This window comes from Pongo abelii, chromosome 5 (assembly GCF_028885655.2).
Source record: "Pongo abelii isolate AG06213 chromosome 5, NHGRI_mPonAbe1-v2.0_pri, whole genome shotgun sequence".
In the NCBI taxonomy this organism is placed as follows: domain Eukaryota; kingdom Metazoa; phylum Chordata; class Mammalia; order Primates; family Hominidae; genus Pongo; species Pongo abelii.
Genome location: NC_071990.2, coordinates 112,145,293 through 112,168,274, shown reverse-complemented (window position 1 = coordinate 112,168,274; position 22,982 = coordinate 112,145,293). Strand labels below are relative to the sequence as shown.

General features: G+C 41.3%; 1 protein-coding gene across 1 annotated transcript in view; it reads right to left on the bottom strand.

Annotated features, from left to right (window-relative positions):
• Window positions 1-4,741: 4,741 nt before the first annotated feature.
• Window positions 4,742-22,982, bottom strand: part of RPF2 (ribosome production factor 2 homolog) — a 45,095-nt gene continuing 26,854 nt past the window's right edge. Inside the window, exons 8-10 of the mRNA XM_002817247.5 lie at window positions 15,600-15,702; window positions 8,721-8,865; window positions 4,742-7,640 (exon numbers count right to left, since the gene is read on the bottom strand). Of these exons, the coding sequence (XP_002817293.1) occupies window positions 7,461-7,640; window positions 8,721-8,865; window positions 15,600-15,702 (428 nt within the window). The 3' untranslated portion in view covers window positions 4,742-7,460. The remainder of the gene's footprint in view (window positions 7,641-8,720; window positions 8,866-15,599; window positions 15,703-22,982) is intronic.

Sequence of the window (22,982 nt, the reverse complement as noted above, 5' to 3'; positions counted from 1 at the left end):
CTAGCTTCTGAGATAACTTGCTACAATTCTAGGACTAATTTTGCCCACTGCTGTTGCTCACCGATCAGAGCTCCCAGCTCCCCAAACCCATAGTGCCAACGAACTTTCTCAAACAGCAATACGTAACATTTCTCCTTTTAAATAAAACCTCTGGCCTTTTCTTTGTTCTTCAGCCATTCTGAAGACCACCCAGTCTGCATGTATACCTGAACTTATAATTCTGAAACCACCCCCACAGGGTTGACAAGAATTGCATGTTAGGTTCTGGCCAGAAATGTATTTATAATTTACATTAATCGAGCTGCCCTTTGGCCCACTTCCTTGTTGCTAAATCGCATAGCACTAGATACTGACCATCTGCATCCCCACTGTATGATGGACAGGATTTCTGACATCAGGGTCATAAGACTAAGAATTGACTTGCATCCCCATTGTTCCTACAGGGTCTCTGAACATTAGATCATAACACTTTCGTTTAAGGATCACTTAAAATGTTTTTCAGGGCCAGGTGTGGTGGCGAGAGCCTGAAATCCCAGCACTTTGGGAGGCCAAGATGGGAGGACTGCTTAAGGCAGAGTTCAGCCAGCCTGAGGAACATAGCGAGACCCTGTATCTTCCTACAAAAATATTAAAAAATTAGCTGGCCCTGGTAGTGCGTGCCTGTAGTTCTATTCGGGAGGCTGAGTTTGGAGGACTGCTTGAGCCCAAAGAGTTCGAGGTTGCAGTGAGCTATAATCACACCGGGTGACACAGCAAGTCCCCATCTCAAAAAACAAAAACAAACAGAAGATGTTTTTCAGACCCTGAATTCCAACAAAACAGCTGATGCCAACCAGCTTGAAGATCCCATCAGAGAAAGGGGATCAGTATGAGAATAGTTTCTTCATCTCCCTGTCCTATGACTTCACTTTGCCCTCTTTGATCAATTAACAATCTCTAAAACCCTAAAAAATCCTAACCTCAAATTCCTTAGAGTTGTATCTGAGGTTTCTTCCCATCTCCTCACTCAAATTTTTCTTTTCTTTTCTTTTCTTTTTCTTGAGACAGGGTCTCACTCTGTCCCCCAGGCTGGAGTGCAGTGGTGTGATCTCAGCTCACTGCAACTTCCGCCTCCTGAGTTTGAGTGATTCTCCTGCCTCAGCCTCCTGAGTAGCTGCAATAAAAAGCGTGTACTACCGTGCCCAGTTTATTTTTGTATTTTTAGTAGAGATGGGATTTCGCCATGTTAGTCAGGCTGTTCTCGAACTCCTGAGCTTAAGCAATCTGTCCGCCTTGGCCTCCCAAAGTGCTGGGATTATAGGTGTGAGCCACCATGCCTGACCTCCTGGTTCAAATTTTTATGATTCTTCTTCTTTCTCTGCTGCAACCTGGTGTCTCAGCATATTGACTTGCTGTGTGCCTCAGGCAACAAATTTATTATGGTTACAATTCTTTCTCCCAAGTAAAACAAATTTAGAGATTCGTCTCTACAATTTTGACTTCAATGCTCTACCGGGAAAGTACCTGTTTCAAAAAAGGAAATGGGTTAACACTCTTAACTCTCAGGGAACCCAGGCTGGCTCCTAGCGATGACTATTTCCAATTCTAAGTAGGAGCTCATGAGGCACCTACATGATTCTTCTTATAATTTTGCCAGAGTCAAAACTGAAGATATCTGTCACCAGTTCTCTGCTTCATTCTACGTCCCCATAATTCCTTCAAGATTAACTGAATATGCATGTTTGGAATGGAGACTCAAAGTTATTTCAAGCGGCCAGGTGCTTTGCATGCCATATTTCACCCACCTTGAGGTTAGGCTAGAATTACTTTCGGGAGCCTTATTTCTCAATCATGATGACTACTCCTCTCATTTTCTAAGAATGGAGATAACATGGGAATTTCACCAGCCAGTAATATACCAGTTGCCTTATCAAGTCCCCTTTTAAAATTCTTTGTCATACTGCTACTACTACTACTACAAAACAAAGCCACATTGACTGCCCTTTGCATTTCTTGAGTCTGCAAACATTTTCACTTTTCTTAGAGAACCATATTACTAATTGGTGTTGCCCATGGTTTTAGGCACTGTATCTTTTAATTGTCCTTTTAAATCTTAGCTGAGCTCTCAGAGTAGCAGGCGAGGGTTGTGTCGGTTTCATTTAATGCCACACTCCTTCCCACAACACTGCCCTGTCTGCCACTCCTACATACTCTCCTGCCTGTATGGTGATGCTGCTTTTGAGGAGCTCTCATGCCACTTGAGCTTTGATTGATTTTTCGAGATTCTGTCTAATCCTTCCCCAAGGTCGCCCTTAAATGGAGGAAGGTGCTGGAGGTAAAATTCAAAACATATTTGTGGCATTCACTAGCTTTGACTGGGGAGCCAGAGGGATGAAATGGGGCCTCATGGGGACAGTAAAGAATTCTCATGCTCTCCCAATGCCATAAACCCAGAGCGGCCTCCGAAAGGCTGAGCCAGAGGTGCTGTTGCAGGTGGTGTCATCTAAACTGATGTCTCTCATCAGTCAAGTCACTATGCTATTTGCTTTGTCAGATAAATGACTCTGGGGAAATCAGGTAGGAGAGTGGGAAAATAAATTGCTCAAGCTGATAAATGTGAATCTTCAAAATCTATTTCAAATGCAGAAATTAAATAAGCTTGCCTTTCAGGAACCTCTTTCGTAACTCATCCACAGTGTGTGAGAGGGACAGAGGGAGTTACCAGAACACAAGCTCAACTTTAGCTTGGCTCTAACTCTGGTTGCAGGTTCCCCCTCCCACTCGGTGATCTAGTGTCCACAGATGGTGCCTGTGCAGCCCTGGGTTCCAGCTGGGTGAGAGGGCAACGCCTCACGGAGCCAACATCTGCCACTCTGCGTCTGTCTGAGCCCTCAGAAGCCTGGTTTTCAGTTTGAGGAATCAATCCCAATCCAGTAAAGCACTTACAGCTCTGGGGCTTTGATCTTTGCTTGGCAAATGCTCTAACTGCTGAGTTCTACATACTTTGCCATTTCTTCCTTATCTGCCTTCTTTCATGCAAGCCCCAGCTTGTATGAAACCAGAGCCAGAGTTTTCTCCCTGTTTGGAACCCACTTTCTGATTCCTTGAACATGTGTGAGAGGAATGGGGGTGGGAGTGAGATGGGTTGGGGAAGGAAGGACAGAAGTTTATTTTATTTTATTATTTTATTTTATTTTTGAGACGGAGTCTCGCTCTGTCGCCCAGGCTGGAGTACAGTGGCGTGATCTCGGCTCACTGCAAGCTCTGCCTCCTGGGTTCACGCCATTCTCCAGTCTCAGCCTCCCGAGTAGCTGGGACTACAGGCGCCCGCCACCATGCCCGGCTAATTTTTCCTATTTTTTAGTAGAGACAGGGTTTCACCGTGTTAGCCAGGATGGTCTCGATCTCCTGACCTCATGATCCACCCGCCTCAGCCTCCCAAAGTGCTGGGATTACAGGCGTGAGCCACCGCGCGCGGCTGAGAAAGGACAGAAGTTTAATGGAAAAACAAGAACAGAATTAAAACGCATTTATGGGCTGGGCACTGTGGCTCACGCCTGTGATTTCAATGCTCTGGAAAGCTGAGGCGGGAGTATTGCATGAGGCCAGGAGTTCAAGACCAGCCTGGGCAACATAGTGAAACATCGTCTCTACAAAAAAAAAAAAAAAAAAAAACTAGCCCAGCTGTAGTGGCACCTGCCTGTGGTCCCAACTACTTGGAAGGCTAAAGCGAGAGGATGGCTTGAGCCCAGAGTCTGATCCTGGAGTGAGCTATGACTGCACCACTGCACCTCAGCCTGTGCAACAGAGTGACACCTGATTTCTAATACATAAAATGTATTTATGCTATATTTAAAAACTTTCTCAGCCGGGCGCGGTGGCATAAGCCTGTAATCCCAGCACTTTGGGAGGCCGAGGCAGGTGGATCACTTGAGATCAAGACTTCAATACCAGCCTGGCCAACATGGCGAGACCCTGTCTCTACTAAAAATCAGCTGGGCACGGTGCGCATGCCTGTAATCCCAGCTACTCAGGAGGCTGAGGCACGAGAATCGCTTGAACTCAGGAGGCAGCAGTTGCAGTGAGCTGAGATCGCATCACTGCATTCCAGCCTGGGTGACAGAGCAAGACTCTGTCTCCAAAAAAAAATAATAAAAACTTTTTCCCAAAGAGCTCTGAAATGGAAAAAGAGTGCAGAATAGCTTCAATTCAATGATGGCAAAGTTAAAATTCCTAACATGGTCTAACTGGCACACTCTGAATGATACGAGAAAAACAATGACATCCTTGCTGTTTTTAAACTTGAGCAACTCGAGTTGTTGATATGAGAGACAAACAATTAACATCTAAATGCAAGCTGACTTTCTTCTCACAGCTAGCATATACCTCAAGTAAGCAAGTCCACTTCATCTTCTTTTTCAGGATAGCTTCTTTCAATGAATATGAAACAATATTCTCTACAATTTCATAACATATATATGCTAGGATGCATTTGTCTTAAATGCAGTTATGTTTTGACTATTTCTAAGTAAAAGTGCATTAAAAACATAATGAAGCCCGTATTTTTTGCACTGTCTCTTAATTTTATGGTGGACAAAGCACCAATTTCTGAAATTCAATAAAAGCAAACCTTCCTCTGTTGTTCAGATCTTAGCAATGGGTTTAGTAGTTTTAACTCCTCCCATTTTCAGCCTTCAGTAGCTAAACATATAAAGGAAAGGAAGGAGAGACCATGTAAGTAGCTAATCAGATAAATGAAAACTTGACTTGAAGTTAAGTTTTATTCTCCCTTTCTTTTCTTGAATTGAGTAACAACATCTCTACTTCGGATTATGTTCAATAACCAAGAAAACAAACAGCACTTAAGTTTAAAAAAACAAAAAAAAAGAAACCCAAATTCCATGAAATAATAGCTTGGTAATGGTATTAATATTCCAGAAAAAATATAAGAAGTTTGGTATTTAAAACAAAACAAATAACCAAACTGCTTTCCTCATCTACCAAAACCCCAACATTAAGTAAAACTTAAAACAGGCAATTTACCACCTCCATTGAAATGAATACATAGTCTCCAATTTATATATGTTGTATTCTAAAGTAAGGACAACTGAAAATCAAGATGTGCTCTCCACAAAAAGTGATACAAATGGCAGCTCAAGAGTTCCAGATGGTACAACACTACAAGGTGTTCTCAACAAAAAGTCTTTGTTAGACTTCAATAATACTATTTGGTACTTCTATCAGCAAATAGGAAGCATTCCAATACTTATTAGATCCTCTACCATCAGACACAGAAATTACCTAGAAAATAGAAATGTACTGCCAAATCTCAAACAAGAGGGCTACTGACTAAAACAAACAAAAGCACCCTTAAGACATCTCACATACAGAAAACATGGCCATCTTTGGGTTAAGATTGGCTGATTCTCCAGTAGTGCTGGGGTAGGTCTTCCTGATAGAGAGGTCCAGGCATGGCAGGGTCCCGTAAGCAGCTGGTGAGGAGGACCCACTGGTTTGCCTCCTACCAGTGAGGAGTGAGGCTTTGGGGAACGACTATACGCATCCATCACTCCTGATGTTCTTTTCATGGCTCCCCTTCTCAGCTATTGTCCATCTACCTCCAGATGGCAGCAAACGACTTATTTTAGCCCCTTCTTCTCATTTAGATATAAAGTGCAAATGTCTGATTCAGATACAAGACTGTATGGTCTTTGGTTAAATGTATAATCAAACAAAAAGTATAAATGATACCAGCTCCTTCATTTTTCTGGCAAGAGGAGAGTAACAGCTATCTGGAGAGGACTAGGGAAAGCTAAGGAATGGATTCACAAGAGAAGGGAAAGGGTAAAACGTAAAGCTGAGGCTCAAACTTTTGCTTAGTGCCAGCATTGTTGATCTGTAGCTGAGCAAGCTTACATAAATGCATGTATACACAGGCACGGAGCTCTCTAACATGGAATTGAAGTGAAACCCTGTCTCTACAAAAAAATTAGCCAGGCGTGGTGGTGGGTGCCTGTAATCCCAGCTACTCGGGAGGCTGAGGCAGAAGAATCGCTTGAACCTGGGAGGTGGAGGCTGCAGTGAACTGAAATGGCGCCACTGCACTCCAGTCTGAGCGACAGAGCAAGACTCTGTCTCAAAAAACAACAACAAAAACAAAAGCACTGGTACTTCATGTAACAAATTATGATTTGCGTATGTCTGTACTTTTACAACATAACTGGCACTTGTATAAAGGAGATTCTTTGTCAAGGACTGAATCAAGGAACTTAACACCCTGTTCTGGAAAAACAAGTATGCAATACTAGTAGGAGGAAGTAGAAAGCTTCTGTTTTCCTAGGCACAAGGCCTGTCTTCAAGAAACTTTCAAAACAAGTAGTTAGGCTTTGGCTGGTTTCTACACCATCTGCCAATGCCCAGGGCCTTCATGCAACCTTTAGCTACCTAGGGCTACCCAGTACCCTAAAGTGCCCTGCACCTTAAAACTCACCTGTTTTCTCCTTTTTCATTTCTGCCCCTATCAAAACTTCCTTTCTGCCAGGTGCAGTGGACTATCATCTGTAGTTCCAGCTGCTCAGGAAGGTGAGGTGGGAGGATCGCTTGAGCCCAGGAATTTGAGTCCAGCCTGGGCAACACAGCAAGACCTCATTGCTTTAAAAAAAAAAAAAAAAAAAAAAAGTAGGGCTCAGTGGCTCATGCCTGTAATCCCAGCTACATAGGAGGCTCAGAGGCTCAGGCGGGAGGATTACTTGAGCCCAGGAGTTCAGGGCTGCAGTTAGCTGTGATTGTGCCACTGCACTCCACCCTAGGTGACAGAACAAGACCCCATCTCTTAAAAAGCAACCAACCAAAAAACACAGGCTTCCTCTCAGAGAAGCGGGGTAGGCTCTACTTAGTAGCAGAGTCTCTTAAAACAAACAACAGTAGCGTAATGTATCAATAATCAGATAGCAGACATCCCTCTCAGAGATCTATATATTTACAGCCACAAAGCTTAAAATCTCAAATGTCAACTAGTAGGATTTCAGGCAAAATAAAAGAAGAGTAGAAAATAAAAATCAGAATGTAGATCCATGTTGGGAGAGGAGGTTAACTTTCCAGGTAATTCATATTGGGACTGTCTACACAGCTCCTGCGGGTCATTTCTGCTTTCTGTGGCTTTCTTTAGCTAAGGCCAGAAATTCAAAAAAATCCCAATGGTTATGGAGATCCCTCCTCACCCACCCATCCACCCAATGAGAAAGAAGAATTTGTGGAGGGCAGGGGATATCACAAGAGAAAATGGCACACCAGGGTGTAATGTCTCAAATAAAAGGCTTACTTTACACTTAATACTAGTATATTACTGTTCATAATAATATATCGTAAAATTATGTTATAAAAATATATAATGAGATCTTAAAAGAAACTCTGAATGGATTGACGCTTGATAATTCTCTTAAGTAGAACACAATGAAACAGTAGTGGCTGGCTAAGTTCCATCAATTTTTTTTCATTCTTTTTGACTTTTTCTCGTGGTCTTCTGTTATCCTTTCTGCAGGTCGCTTCTTCAACCCCTTCATTTTCCTGGTTTGTAGTTTGCTTAGGTCTTGCTTCTGCATATGAATCCTTCCATAAGTTGTACCAAAAGTATCATGGGAAATATTTTTCTTCTTCTTTGGCTACGATAAAAGAATATGTATATATTTAATGGCCTTCTACTATAATGAGCCAGTAAAAACCTAGTCTGTAACAACTATCTTAGTAGCAATTTCCATTAGTGCCTGCCCCTTCAGTGACAGAGTATATAGCCCTATACACTTTTCTTCTCAAACTTAAGTGTGCATACAAATCACTTGGGATCTTGTAAAATACAGATCCTAATTCAGTATGTCTAGGGTAGGGCCTAATATTCTGCACAATTCCCAGGTAAACTGTCAGACCACACTTTGAAAAACAAAACTATAAACTACACTAACCACTGTCACACATCAAGAAAATATCCTGTGTTTAGCTTAAGGAGTTGTGACTATCGTTTCAATTTCTATTGGCATTTTAGAGATTACATTTCTTCTTGTCTTTTAAAACTACTTAAAAAGTCAAAACACATTTTATGCACATATGGTTTACATACTCTGTACTCTAAATCCTCAGCCTTTACAGTGTACCAAACAACTCTCTTTCTTTTGCTGAAAACAGCAGTCTTGACTGTCAGAAGGCACTCAGCCAAACCTCATGTCTGGGTTTTGCAACTTTTTTTTTATTATCCCTTATTGTTGGCTTATTTGGTTCTCTCTCCTTTTCCTGGCTCTGTGAGTCCTAGTTTAATTTATTGTATTGATCTCTTTATGTATGTCCTTGTCTTTTTTTTTTTTTTTTTTTTATCTCGCTCTGTCACCCAGGCTGGAGTGCAGTGGCGCGATCTCGGCTCACTGCAAGCTCCGCCTCCCAGGTTCACGCCATTCTCCTGCCTCAGCCTCCCAAGTAGCTGGGACTACAGGCGCCCGCCACCATGCCCAGCTAATTTTTTGTATTTTTCATAGAAACGGAGTTTCACCGTATTAGCCAGGATGGTCTCGATCTCCTGACCTTGTGATCCGCCCACCTCGGCCTCCCAAAGTGCTGGGATTACAGGCGTGAGCCACTGCGCCTGTCCTGTCCTTGTCTCTTAATATAATATGCCACAAATTCTTTTTGGAAAGAAAAAGGATTAAAGTAGAAAAATACAAATAAATATTGGCACCAAGCTCTAAGTCATATACCTTGAGAGCTTTTGGCATTTTCATAGATAATTTATAAAGGTCATCCGATGCCAGGTGTGTCCTCCTCAGAACCAGATCCAATGAGGGTCCCATCTCTTCCAATTCAATCCGTGGTGTTCTGCAACCAGATTTCTTCAACAGCAACCTTTAGGAAACAGGTAAGAAGAAATGTTGCTTTGACTTTCATAAAAGTCCTCTCCACCAAATATTTTTTGTTCAGGGGATTTACAATTCCATTAAATGATATAAAATGTTTAGAAAGACTTACTTAAATACTTCATACTATTCAAGCCAAGTGTATCCTTTGGTTCACTTTTTCTTTTATAAATTTTTTTTTTTTGAGATTGAGTCTCGCTCTGTCACCCAGGCTGGAGTGCAGTGGCGCGATCTTGGCTTACTGCAAGCTCCGCCTCCCAGGTTCACGCCATTCTCCTGCCTCAGCCTCCTGAGTAGCTGGGACTACAGGCGCCCGCCACCACACCTGGCTAATTGTTTGTATTTTTAGAAGAGATGGGGTTTCACCGTGTTAGCTAGGATGGTCTCGCTCTCCTGACCTCATGATCCACCCGCCTCGGCCTCCCAAAGTGGTGGGATTACAGGCATGAGCCGCCACGCCAGGCTTTTTTTATAAGTCTGTTATCCCTTTTTGAGCTAAAGGGTCACACAAATATCAAATTAAAAATTTTTTTTTCCCTTTGAGGTCAAGGGCAGTTTGCTTATTTTTAAAAATCAGAAATAAAATTATACAATATTATTGAGAAACAGCAAGTGAGATACAAAATTATTCTCAGAAATGAAATAAAATCCTTTGATTTGACTTCTTCATCTTACTCATAGATTTATGTATGTACAAAAGTAATTTTAATTGGCTTTTTCTTGAAACAGTATGTTTATACGATTAACAAGTTCTTATCTAAGACTGCAGGAGTTAAACCAACCCATTCAGAATCAACTTTTCCTCATAGCACAGACATTTACTAACTTCCTTACATTGAAGTGAACTTTAAAATCTTAAAATAACAAAACCACAACTTTCTGAATACCCTATGTCTAAACAGCTCTGGATCTGGAAACACTGGTGGAGGGGAACTGGGGAATACAGGCAGGATAAAGTGATGGTGGAGCAGCCAGGCGCGGTGGCTCACGCCTGTAGTCCCAGCACTTTGGGAGGCTAAGGCAGGCAGATCACCTGAGGTCAGGAGCTCCAGACCAGCTGGCCAACATGGTGAAACCTCATCTCTACTAAAGACACAAAAAATTAGCTGGGCGTGGTGGCGCATGCCTGTAGTCCCAGCTACTCGGGAGGCTGAGGCAGGATAATCGCTTAAATTACCCGGGAGGCGGAGGTTGCAGTGAGCCAAGATCGCGCCACTGCACTCCAGTCGGGGTGACAGGGCGAGACTCCGTCTCAAAAACAAACAAGCAAAAAAAGAAATCAGGGACATGTATTTTAATTTTCAACTAACATTTTTTCTTCCACTTAAAAGTGCTAATTTTCAGCTAGTTAGAAAACTTGTCAATTCAAAACAGCTCATGGCATATCCGATAGATTCAAATCACCCAAGTACTACTATACACTGCCAAAAGCACCTTTTAATTAACTGAAGAACCTTTTAATTAACTAAAAATAATTTTTAAAATTGATGCATAATAGATGTACATAGTTTCAGGGTGCATATAATAATTTAATATTGTGCCTTTTTATTCACACAAGTGTCCTAATGAATTTTTTGAGTGGTACATAAAATTAAGATTTCCAAATAACTGTATAATTACCTATGTTGCTATTTCACTGAAGAATTAAGTACAATGTCATACTTTTCTGTATAGATGATCTGATCTTAATCATTTCAGTGAGTATGTTTACTGGAAGATCAAACTGATTTAAGGAAATATTCTCTAGCTTTTAGTTATCTGCAAACAGAACCCAGTTCTTTCTCTCTCAGATGAGCTCAAGCTGGTAGATATGCTAACTGGTAATTTCTACATATTTTTAAATATTATTTGCCTATTTCTTGAGGAAGAGTTACATTACTACCACTGTTCAAATTGTAATTTCCTCATTTTTCTCCCTCTTATACACTTCTCTGGCTGAAAGTCTGTTTTCATTAAGTAAACTCCTCTATTAGAATGTTGTGTTTGCTTTTTAAAGTATGCTAACACTTTGTTTTGCATATTTTCCCCCCATAAGGCCTAACCATTGTGCAAAGGCACATGTGGCATTACTAACAATTTTGTTTCATATTAATGGCTCTGACTCCATAGTGAATAAAATTTCCCAATGGATATAAATAGTTACTCACATATAAGGAATAATTACTATAGGAACAGTGGTCAATAACACTATGATTTATGCACCCAAAAGATCATGCTAAAAGTTATATTAATATAATTTCCTGTTTAGAGTTCCTTTCATCCAAAAAGCTCAAAACCATTTTATAAACTTCATTAAATCTTCACAAATAAAGTGTGTGAATATTAAATATTACCATTTTCAAATTGCATAAGGGCTAATTTGCAGTAAGAGAGAGGGAAAGGGTTCCACAGTATAGCTAGCCCAAAGAATGCCTGGGGGGCCAAGTTAAGTCAGACATACTTTCTGGTATATGCCCATCTATGAGTACCTCTTTACTCTTATAAAGCAGTACTGTCAATCTTAGGGGGACCTCAGAATTATCTAAATGGTATTGCTATAGTTTGCAGAGGAAGAAACAAAGACCCTGAGAAGTGGTGACCTGCCCATGTCACGTGGCTGAGCCCAGCTCAGAGCCAGGTCAATAGGCTCAGAGGTGATGCTGAATCCCTGGACCACCCCTTTCTCCCATCCTCAATGCTCCCCAAGTGTGGCACAGCCTCTGGAAGCTAAGCTGATCCACATGTTTAGTGATTCTTTCAAGTAGCAGCTCACTCTCAATCACACTATCTATTTTTTATTTCAAATTAATAGCTAACAAGTATTACAAGGCACATATGGAACATCTAGTGATCAAAATTACATACTAGGGTCTCTGATTTTAAAAATTCAAACTTTTTTTTCATTATGAAAGATGTCATGCTAGTGTAAAGGTGATTCTAGCAATCAGATTTTTGGTGGATCTATGTATTATAGTTACACTGCTAGTTTTTTGTTTTTGTTTTTATTTTTATTTTTTGAGACAGAGTCTTGCTCTGTCACCAGGCTGGAGTGCTGTGGCACAATCTAGGCTCGCTGCAATCCCCGACTCCGTGGTTCAAGCAATTCTCCTGCCTTGGCCCCCTGAATAGCTGGGATTACAGGCATGCGCCACCATGTCCAGCTAATTTTTTGTATTTTTAGTATAGATGATGTTTCACCGTGTTGGCCAGGATGGTCTCGATCTCCTGACCTCGTGATCTGCCCACCTCGGTCTCCCAAAGTGCTTCTGGGATTACAGGGATGAGCCACCGCGCCCTGCCTTACTGCTAGTTTATTCTTTTTTTTTTTTTTTTGAAATAGAGTCTCGCTGTCACCCAGGCTGGAGTGCAGTGGTGCGATCTTGGCTCACTGCAACCTCTGCCTCCCGGGTTCTCCTGCATCAGCCTCCTGAGTAGCTGGGATTACAGGTGCACACCATGTTGCCCGGCTAATTTTTATGTTTTTAGTAGAGACGGTGTTTCACCATGTTGTCCAGGCTGGTCTCAAACTCCTGACCTCAGGTAATCCACCCATCTTGGCCTCCCAAAGTGCTGGATTATAGGCATGAGCCACCACGCTGGGCCAGTTTATTCTTGTTCTAAAGTCTGACTTGATAATTATCTATTTTGTTTTATTTTCTCTGTATCTTTCTTTACAAATAAATCCTTTTCACTAAATACAAGTGAATACTTCTGTGAAACCATTCAACACAGAAGAGTTTTAGGCTACTGTTATTATTCATTTCTTACTCTCAACGATTTTGTATCGTTATATTTTTATCTCCCTTGTATCCCCTCTATGTTTAACACAGAGGGCATACATACCCACCTGAGGCAGGAGAATCGCTTGAATGCGGGAGGCAGAGGTTGCAGTGAGCTGAGATTATGCCACTGTACTCCAGCCTGGGCAACAGCAAGATCCTGTCTCAAAAAAAGAAGTGTTCCAGGTCGGGCATGGTGGCTCATGCCTGTAATCTCAGCACTTTGCGAGGCCAAGGCGGGTAGATCACGAGGTCAGGAGATCAAGACCATCCTGACTAACATGGTGAAACCCATCTCTACTAAAAATACAAAAATAAAATTAGCCGGGCGTGGTGGCGGGTGCCAGTAGTTCCAGCTACTTGGGAGGCTGAGGCAGGAGAATGGTGTGAACCCGGGAGGCAGAGGCTGCAGTGAGCTGAGATTGCGTCACTGCACTCCAGCCTGGGCAACATAGCGAGATTCCGTCTCAAAAAAAAAAAAAAAGAAAGAAAAGAAAGGTGTTCCAGATTTCTTTTTTCAGAGTTTGAAATACTTGCATATGTATAATGAGATATCTTGGGGATGAAACCCAAGTCTAAACACAAAATTCATTTATGTTTCATATACAGTTTATATACATAGCCTGAAGGTAATTTTATACAATTTTTATTTTATTTTATTATTTTATGTCTGAGATGGAGTTTCACTCTTGTTGCCCAGGCTGGAGTGCAATGGCATGATCTCGGCTCACTGCAACCTCTGTCTCCCGGGTTCAAGCAATTCTCCAGCCTCAGCCTCCCGAGTAGCTAGGATTACAGGCGCCTACCACCATGCCTGACTAATTTTTGTATTTTCAGTAGCGACGGTGTTATGCCACGTTGGCCAGGCTGGTCTGGAACTCCTGACCTCAGGTGATCCACCCGCCTCAGCCTCCCATGTGCTAGGATTACAGTTGTCCAGCCAACATAAGTTTTGTTTTGTTTTGTTTTTTTCAGACAGTCTCTGTCGCCTAGGCTGGAGTGCAGTGGCACGATCTCAGCTCATTGCAACCTCTGCCTCCCAAGCTGAAGCAATTCTTGTGCCACAGCCGCACGAGTAGCCGGGATTATAGGCGTGTGGCCCAGGCTCAAGTAATTCTCGTGCCACAGCCTCCCAAGTAGCTGGGATTACAGGCGTGCGCCACCATACTCAGCTAATTTTTGTATTTTTTAATAGAGACGGGGTTTCTCCATGTTGGCCAGGCTGGTCTTGAACTCCTCAAGTGATCCGCCCACTCTCTGCAACCTCTGCGTTCTGGGCTCAATTGTCCTGCCTCTGCCTCCTAAGTAGCATGGAGGCCAGTGCCACCATGTCCAGCTAATTTTTGTATTTTTAGTAGAGGCGGGTTTCGCTGTGTTGGCCAGGCTGGTCTTGAACTCCTGGCCTCGAGCAATCCACCCACCTTGGCCTCCCAAAGTTCTGGGATTACAGGCGTGAGCCACCATGTCCGTCCTGAGTACTTTTTTATATTAGTGATTTTTCATCTTTTATTTCTTGTTCTCTAAATAACAGTCATCTACTGCATAGTATAATACATACTTAGAAGCCCCCAAATCACATATGGAAACTCAAACAGGAGACTTAAGGGGCTTTCGATCTTAACCAGCTAAAAATTACTATAAAGTCTCTAATTACATCTTATGATCATTGGGTATTTTACTGCATTTTGCCTTATTATTTTATTTTTAGTGAGAGGAAAATAGAAAAACAGAAGCAGTGGTATTAATCATATGGAGAAAAAGAACTAAATGTCTCTGATTTAATACAGTTGAGCCCAAGATGGAAATTATTAGCTAAGAGGTGAATATTTAAGTTTCATTTGGACATTCATAGGACATAAAGCTGGTCAATCATGTATTTTCATTGTGAAGGAAAACAAAATAAAAACCATGTACAAAATGCTAGATACAAATGGTTGGACAAACAACACTACTGTACAGAAGACACTGTCAACACCAAGCTGTCAGCTCTCAGGCTGCAACACCAGCCACACCATAGCTCAAAATGTACAGCAAAGTCTAAACTCAATGTACAGAGAAAGGCAATTTGTGGGAGTCAGTGTATTTAGGAAACTGTGGGCTCTGTCAGCCAGTACCAACGCCTTAAAAAAGAGAAGTCACACACTTATCTCAAGAACCACAATTACAGCATGTCATTAACTCTTTAATAAACATAGAACCTGCTTAAGAGTTGTTTTTTTTTTTTTGGAGACAGGGCCCTCACTCTGCTGCTCAGGCTGGAGTGCAGTGGCACAATCATGGCTCACTGCAACTTCCACCTCCCAGGTTCAAGCGATTTTTGTGCCTCAGCCTTCTGAGCAGCTGGAACCACAGGCATGTGCCACCACGCTGGGCAAATTTTTCTGTTTTTTTTAGTAGAGATGGGGTTTCGTCATGGTGGCCAGGCTGGTCTTGAACTCCTGGCCTCAAGTGATCTGCCTGCCTCAGCCTCCCAAAGTGCTGGGATTACAGGTGTGAGCCACCGTGCTCGGCCTGCTTAAGATTTATATTTATATTGTGGTAGGGGTAGAAGGCCTAGGCTAGAGAGACAGAGTGAAATGAATCTAGCCACTGAATCTTCTTATTCCTTTTAGACTCAATTGTTAAGACTTAGGGTTTTGAGATTTGCTTTGGCTGGCCAAGGATTTGTGGCTTAGTGCTGTAAATCCAACCAAGAACAATAAAGAGATGCTGCATAAAGCTAGGAAGCGTTGGTGCACCTGGCTTAGCGACAGTGCAGCATCAGATGCTCTGGGGCACTGGAAAAGTAGGGTTTCAGAGGCAAAGGACTAAGGATCAGCACAGAGCTGCTGCACTGCTATCCTGCCAACTCTCCAAGAAACCTTTTGACCAGATACCAATTCTAAGTTTGGGCTCTATAAAACAGTCACACAATTTTAAACACTAACCCTGAGGATTAAGAAAATATGTGAAGAAATGCACTTACTTATAGCTTCGAAAGTAAATCTTCCCATTCAATGCAGTGAAGTGCAGAACATACTCTAATCCAGCCAGGCGGATATTTGATACTGTGGGGCCTCTGAAGAAATCTAAAAGCACATATTAAATTATTAACAAAACAAAACAAATACTTGCAAAATTCAGTTACAAAGAACTGCACTCTAAACAGTTTTGCTCCAATACTTATCTAAAAAAGCACAAAAAATGATTCCTGAAAAATGTCTGAAGGTCCCACCCCTTAAGCATTTAATCTCATGACTTTATTTTGGTATTTTGGTGTTCAGTTCACTGAGACATTTAATGTTTCAGTTTTGAAGTTCTTCCTCTGAGTCAGCTCAGCATCAAAAAATCATATCCATTAAAAATACTAACTTTTAAAAAATGTAAATCAAAGCATAAAATTTTAATCTACTGGTAGATGAAGATAGCAAATTTCTATAAAAATGGCTGTTCAAACTGACTATTAAAATCAAATTAGCCTTAATTTTTTTTTTCTATGAGGGAGGCCAACAAGAAAAAAATTCTAATAAGAAATCTTGATTATATGAACAAAGGATAAGAAACTTTATAAACCGTTAATGCCAGAAAAGAACCTTGCATATCAGTGATAGGCTTTTTTCTCACAAAGTGGTAATACCACCGGTGGCACATGAGAACATTTTAATGATACAAAGCCAGATATAATTTACTACATATTTATTTTATCCTGTACCATTCTCCACTTACAATAGGGACATAAAGTTTCCTTTTAAAAAGAGTAGTCAGCCAGGCACAGTGGCTCATGCCTGTAATCCCAGCATTTTGGGAGACTGAGGTGGGCAAATCGCTTAGGCTCAGGAGTTTGAGGCCAGGCTGGGCAACATGGTGAAACCTCATCTCCACTAAAAGTGTAAAAAATTAGCCAGGTTGTAGTCCCAGCTATTGGAGAGGCTAAGGTGGGAGGATTGCTGATCCCACCGCTGGACTCCAGTGAGAATGACAGAGCAAAACCCTGTCTCAAACAATAACTCAAAAAGAGGAGTCAATTAAAAGAAAATCTCCAGTGAACTGCACGCTAAGGATACTACACGGACTTGGCTATGAAAGAAGTTTGGAAAACAAGTGTGATATCTTAATTTTACAGCTGAGAAAATCGAACCTCAAGGAGGCTAAATGGAAATGCATGAATAACATTTGGCTAAGATAAAAGGTCTATATAAAAGTTTATCCAAGTTTGCTTAGGAAGAGCTGCCCAAGGCAGGTGATGTAGTAAGTAGGAAATTGTATTTTAGTCCCATTCTGTAGCCACCTAGCATTTTCCTTCCTGCTTCCCATTAGCCCATAAGATGCAGATTATCTCCATGTGCACAGATGTATACATCTTTTCCTTTCTTGTGCTTTTCCTTTCTTGTGCTTAACCAAAAGAAAATCACAGGCCAGGCGCAGTGGCTCATGCCTGTAATCCCAGCACTTTGGGAGGCTGAGGTGAGCAGATCATGAGGTCAGGAGATCGAGACCATCCTGGCTAACACAGTGAAAACCTGTCTCTACTAAAACTACAAAAAATTAGCCAGGTGTGGTGGCATGTGCCTGTAGTCCTAGCTACTTGGGAGGCTGAGGCAGGAGAATCATTTGAACCTGGGAGGCGGAGATTGCAGTGAGCCGAGACCACGCCTCTGTACTCCAGCCTGGGCGACAGTGTGAGACTCAGTCTCAAAAAAAAAAAACCCAAAAAACAAAAAACACAGCACTAATGTGTATAAAACAAACACAAGTGGGCAGGCACATTTATACACCACCCTTCTCTACTCCCCCAAACAAGAAAAAAAAAAAAAAAAAAAAAAAGAACATTTTTAATTTAAAAAAAGTACATATACTACATATATTTATACATATATTATGTAGAGATGGGGTCTCACTATGTTGCCCAGGCTGGTTTCGAACTCCTAGACTCAAGCACTCCTCCTGCCTTGGTCTCTCAAAGTGCTGGGATTACAGGCATGAGCCACCACGCCTGGCCTAGGACATTTTTACAAAACAAGTTTGTACTTTTCAAGATATTTTAATTTAAATATCATAATAAAGAGCTTTCCCATGATTTTGCCAAAGCCTGACTCTCCTTCAGTGGCCAAGTTAATAAAGCTCACTCATTGGTGTGGCATTACTGAAGTCAGAGTAGTTCTGGGGAACGAAATATGTATATTCCAGTCTGCTCTGAAACAACTTTCATAATGCAAAATTTTCAGGACATCTGTGCTTTGGGAGAAAACTTTAGGAACACAATAAGCACATGGAAAAGTACTCTTTATTAAGTCAAAATTTCTAAGACTATGAATATAAAAGGATTTTCAGTCTGTATCCAATAGTTTTAAGTAGTCATCCTTTTATTACAACTTTTTCTCTTAACTGCCAAACTGAAATTTCACTAAAGTTTGCAAATCATCAAGGTAACACAAACAAGTAATGAATGAAAATGGGAGGGCATAAATGGTAGTACTTAGTAACCGAAAAGCAAATACGTCTAACAGCATGATATTTTCTGGCCAGAACACAACAGAGTATTGTTTACATGTGAATACCATTGGCAAGAATCCATTCACTTAATAAATTGTACCAGAGCACCTATTATGCAAAATGATAAATGACATATAGTATCTTTCTATCAGGGGCCCTGCATTCTAGGTAGATATGAATACATACAAACAACTGCAATTTAAAGTGGCACATAAAAAGAAGAACAGTATAAACCATTCTGGAAGTTCTGAGGAGAGAAAGATCATTTCTAGTTGGGAAAGATCTCATGCAAGTGGTATATACACTGTTAGGATTTTGACCAAGAAGTATGATAAATAACTTTATGAACTTGATAACCTAACGTATAATAATACTGTATAAATAAAAGCATGATTGGGCACTGTGGCCATGCCTATAATCCCAGCACTTTGGGAGGCCAAGATGAGTGGATCACCTGAGGCCAGGAGCTCAAGACCAGCTTAGCGAACATGGCGAAACTCCATCTCTACAAAAAATACAAAAATTATCCAGGCATGGTGGTGAATGCCTGTAATCCCAGCTATTCAGGAGGCTGGGGCAGAAGAATCACTTGAACAGCTGATGCAGAGGTTGCAGTGAGCCGAGACTGCTCCATTGCACTCCAGCCTGGGCGACAGAGTGAGACTCCATCTCAAAAAATAAACAAATAAGAAATAAAAGCATGTACTTTGGAGAGACCCAAGTTCAAAACTTCAATATGCCACTTGGTAAATGCATGACCTTAGAAAAGCTACTCACCTGTCCAGGCCTCAGTTTTCTCAATTGTATAATGAAAATCAGAATTAAAAATTCCTCTACTCCAAATTTTTTAAAAAACCGTATATATAATATGCTACCATTTAAGAAGGGAAGAATAGGCCAGGCACGTTGGCTCACACCTCCAACCTTGGGAGGCTGAGGCTGGAGGGCTGCTTGAGCCTAGGACCCTGAGACCAGCCCAAGCAATGCAGCAAGACCTCATGTCTACAAGAAATAAAAAAAATTAGCTGGGCGTGGTGACATGTACCTGTGGTCCCAGCTACTGAGGGGAATGAGGTAGGAGGATTGCTTGAGACCAGAAAGTTGAGGCTACAGCAGTAAGCCATGATCGTGCCACTGCACTCCAGCCTGGGCAACGGAGTGAGACCCTGTCTCAAAAAAAAAAAAAAAAAAAAAAAAAAAAAAAGATGTAAACAAATTAAGAATGAACAAAATGGGTATCTTGCATGAAAAAAAGTTAACTTTTCTTTTTGGTCAATTAAGAGAAAAAAAAAAAAGGACCTTCCTAAATGAAAGCCCTTCATACATTTCTTGCTCTCTACTGATATTTCATTTGAACACACAACATAAACCAAAGAGCAGTTGTTTTACTTCATATTTATACTGAAAACTCAACTTCCCTTGGTGCCCTACAGTCTGAATCTATTCCTCTTCTACCTTTCTGCTTCTGTCCAGATTCCTTTTTGGTTTTCACTCCCTTCCCCTCATCACTGCATTATGTGATCATTCCTGCCATCTAGTGGAAGCACAAAATAATGAGAAGGTGGGGCTTATTAAAATACAAAAAACATTTAAACAAATGCAAACAAAAGCTCTCTCTGTTATAACAAATTGTAATTATCTGCCTCACTGACAATAAACAATTATATGGGAGACCTAGGGGAAAGAGAAAAAGGCAGAAAATCTAGGTCAATGGAGTACAAGTAATGGAAATCTTAGCTGAAAATCTGGCTGACATTTTGGCTGGAAAAATACCCTTGACCAGGCACAGTGGATCACACCTATAATCTCAGCACTTTGGGGAGGCCAGGGAAGGCAGATCACTTGAGGTCAGGAGTTCAAGACCAGCCTGGCCAACATGGTGAAACCCAGTCTTTACTAAAAATATAAAAAATTAGCCAGGTGTGGTGGCATGCACCTGTGGTCCCAGGTACTAAGGAGGCTAAGGAAGGAGAATTGCTTGACCCTGGGAGGTGGAGGTTGCAGTGAGCTGAATGAGATCATGCCAGGGCAACAGAGTGAGACTATGTCTCAAAAAAAAAAGAAAGAAAGAAAGAAAGAAAGAAAGAAAAATACCCTTGATAATTTGGGATATATAATATTGAGAGAAGGAAATATTGGCATTGTCTTTCATGTAGGAATTTAATTCATGGAAAATATGGATAAGAACCTATAAAGATTCTAAAGGGATCATGGGAATATGTTTACCACAGGCAAGATGGACAGTAGGGGAAGAAAAGCTCAGGCTTTGGAAGCGTTGGGTTTCAACTTGGCCTTACCTACTTAATAGCTCTCATTTAACTTCTCAGAGCCCCTGTTTGTTTTCCCATCTGTGAAATGGGAATGTCATCAAACTTAAGAACTTTTGTAAAGATTAAACAGATAATAGTGGTTCTTAGTTTCTTTTTTAAAAAGTAGCTATTACTAATACAGGAAATAAATTCTAAAAATTATAATCCCAAGAATGGGTGACGGGTTTTTTTCCCCTAAAAATTATAATCCTGACAATAAAGACCATAATAATCCCAAAAAGGGAAAACGAAAGCAATGTATTTGTCACAGTTTTTTTGGTGGGCTCAGATTTGTAAAGCATGTGCATACAACTTAATTTTATACCCCATCAATTTTTCAAAAGTGATCTAGGGCAAAGTATATAAAAATTTAAAACAAGGGTAACAAAAAGTGTAGCATAAGCTTGTAAGCATGGTACAAGAAAAGCTCAAATGGAATAAAGTAGACAATGCCACTGAGCATCAGATGGAGGCCTCGCGGCTGTCAACACTAAGGTGAAATAGGACCATAAAGGACTGCTGCTTTGAGAGTAACAGTGTACTGTGCAGGAAAAGCTGAATCTTTCAATCCCCATGAGGGAAAAGAAGCAAAAAATTCATAAGAAGATTTTCTTAAATTGGAGAGACCTAGGTGTGGTGGCTCATGCCTGTAATCTCACCACTTTGGAAAGCTGAGGCAGGTGGATTGCTTGAGCTCAGGAGTTTGAGACCGGCCTGGGCAATATAGGGAGACCCCCATCTCTACAAAAAATTAAAATAAAAATTAGCTGGGCATGGTGGTGTGAACCTGTAGTCCCAGCTGCTCAGGAGGTAAAGGGCTGCTTGAGCCTAAGAGGTCGAGGCTGCAGTAAGACATGATCACACCAGTACACTCCAGCCTGGGTGACAGAGCAAGATGCTGTCTTAAAAAAAAAAAAAAAAAAAAAATTTGAGAGACAGAGAGACAGACCCGAGACCCTTTAAATTAGTACCAATCTCTTGGAAAATTAAATTACTTTCCAGAGTTATAAAAGAGCTGGCAAATATAATTGCAGAATGCTAAGTATTAATAACCTTTTAAAAATCATGGAGGCTGGGTGTGGGGGCTCATACTTGTAATCCCAGCACTCTGAGGGGCTGAAGTGGGAGGATTGCTTAAGCCCTGAAGTTCAAGACCAGCCTGGGCAACACAGTGAGACCCCATCTTACAAAAAATTTTAAAAATTAGCCAGGCATAGTGGCATGTGCCTATGGTCCCAGCTACTTAGGAGGCTGAGGTGGGAGGATCACTTGAGCCCGGGAGGTTGAGGCTGCAGTGAGCCATGATTGAGCTACTGCACTCCGGCCTGGGCATCAGAGCATGACTTGCCTCATAAAGGAGAAAAAAATAGAAAAGGATGTAGTTCTTACATTCATTACACAAATCATTAAGAACTAGCATAGTTCGCTAGGTGTGGGTCATCTGTAGAACAACCTCACAAGGTTCTTGTTAGAATGAAGCAGTGTATATGAAGTGCCTACTATGTGCCTGGCACTTAGGATGATGATGGTAATAAAGTAAAAATGAGCCAGGGCCTGTTGCAGTGGCTCATGCCTGTAATCCCAGCATTTTGGGAGGCCAAGGAGGGTGGATCACCTGAAGTCGGGAGTTCAAGACCAGCCTGGCCAACATGGCAAAACCCTGTCTCTACTAAAAATAAAAAAAAAATTAGGCCTAGCGCGGTGGCTGACGCCTGCAATTCCAGCACTTTGGGAGGCTGAGGTGGGCGGATCACGAGGTCAGGAGAGCAAGACCATCCTGGCTAACACAGTGAAACCCCATCTCTACTAAAAATACAAAAATTAGCTGGGCGTGGTGGCGGGTGCCTGTAGTCCCAGCTACTCGGGAGGCTGAGGCAGGAGAACGGTGTGAACCCGGGAGGCGGAGCTTGCAGTGAGCCGAGATTGCGCCACTGCACTCTAGCTTGGGCAACAGAGCAAGACTCCGTCTCAAAAAAAAAAAAAAAAAAAAAAAATTAGCCAGCATGGTGGCGGGCACCTGTAATCCCAGCTACTTGGGAGGCTTAGGCAGGAGAATCGCTTGAACCTGGGAGGTGGAGGTTGCAGTGAGCCGAGATCACACCATTGTGCTCCAGCCTGGGCAACAGAGCAAGACTCCATCTTTAAAAAAAAAAAAAAAAAAAAAAAAAAAAGGAGCCAGGAAGGTCACTGAGGGCTTCCTGGAAAAGAAACTTGATGATCTGACACTTAAATGAATAGTAGAAACTGGATAAATAAGAGCAATATCAGAATAGACAATAGAAATGTGAATAATATATTGGCAATAAACCCTTTCTAATGGAAAAAAAGAAGGAAATAGGAGATCAAGAAGGCCAAGTTACGTTGGTTATATATTGTGAAAGGCCTTGTATATTCAACTCAGAAAAACTAATTAAGGTTTTTGAGTTGGAAGTCAGTGATACATACAATCTTGAAATTTTAATCCCTCAACTTTCTAAATTTAATTTTAAATGATGCTAGGAATGACAGGAGATGGGTGCAGGAATTTTATAAAACACTATACAAGTAATACCTAAGTTACTAACACA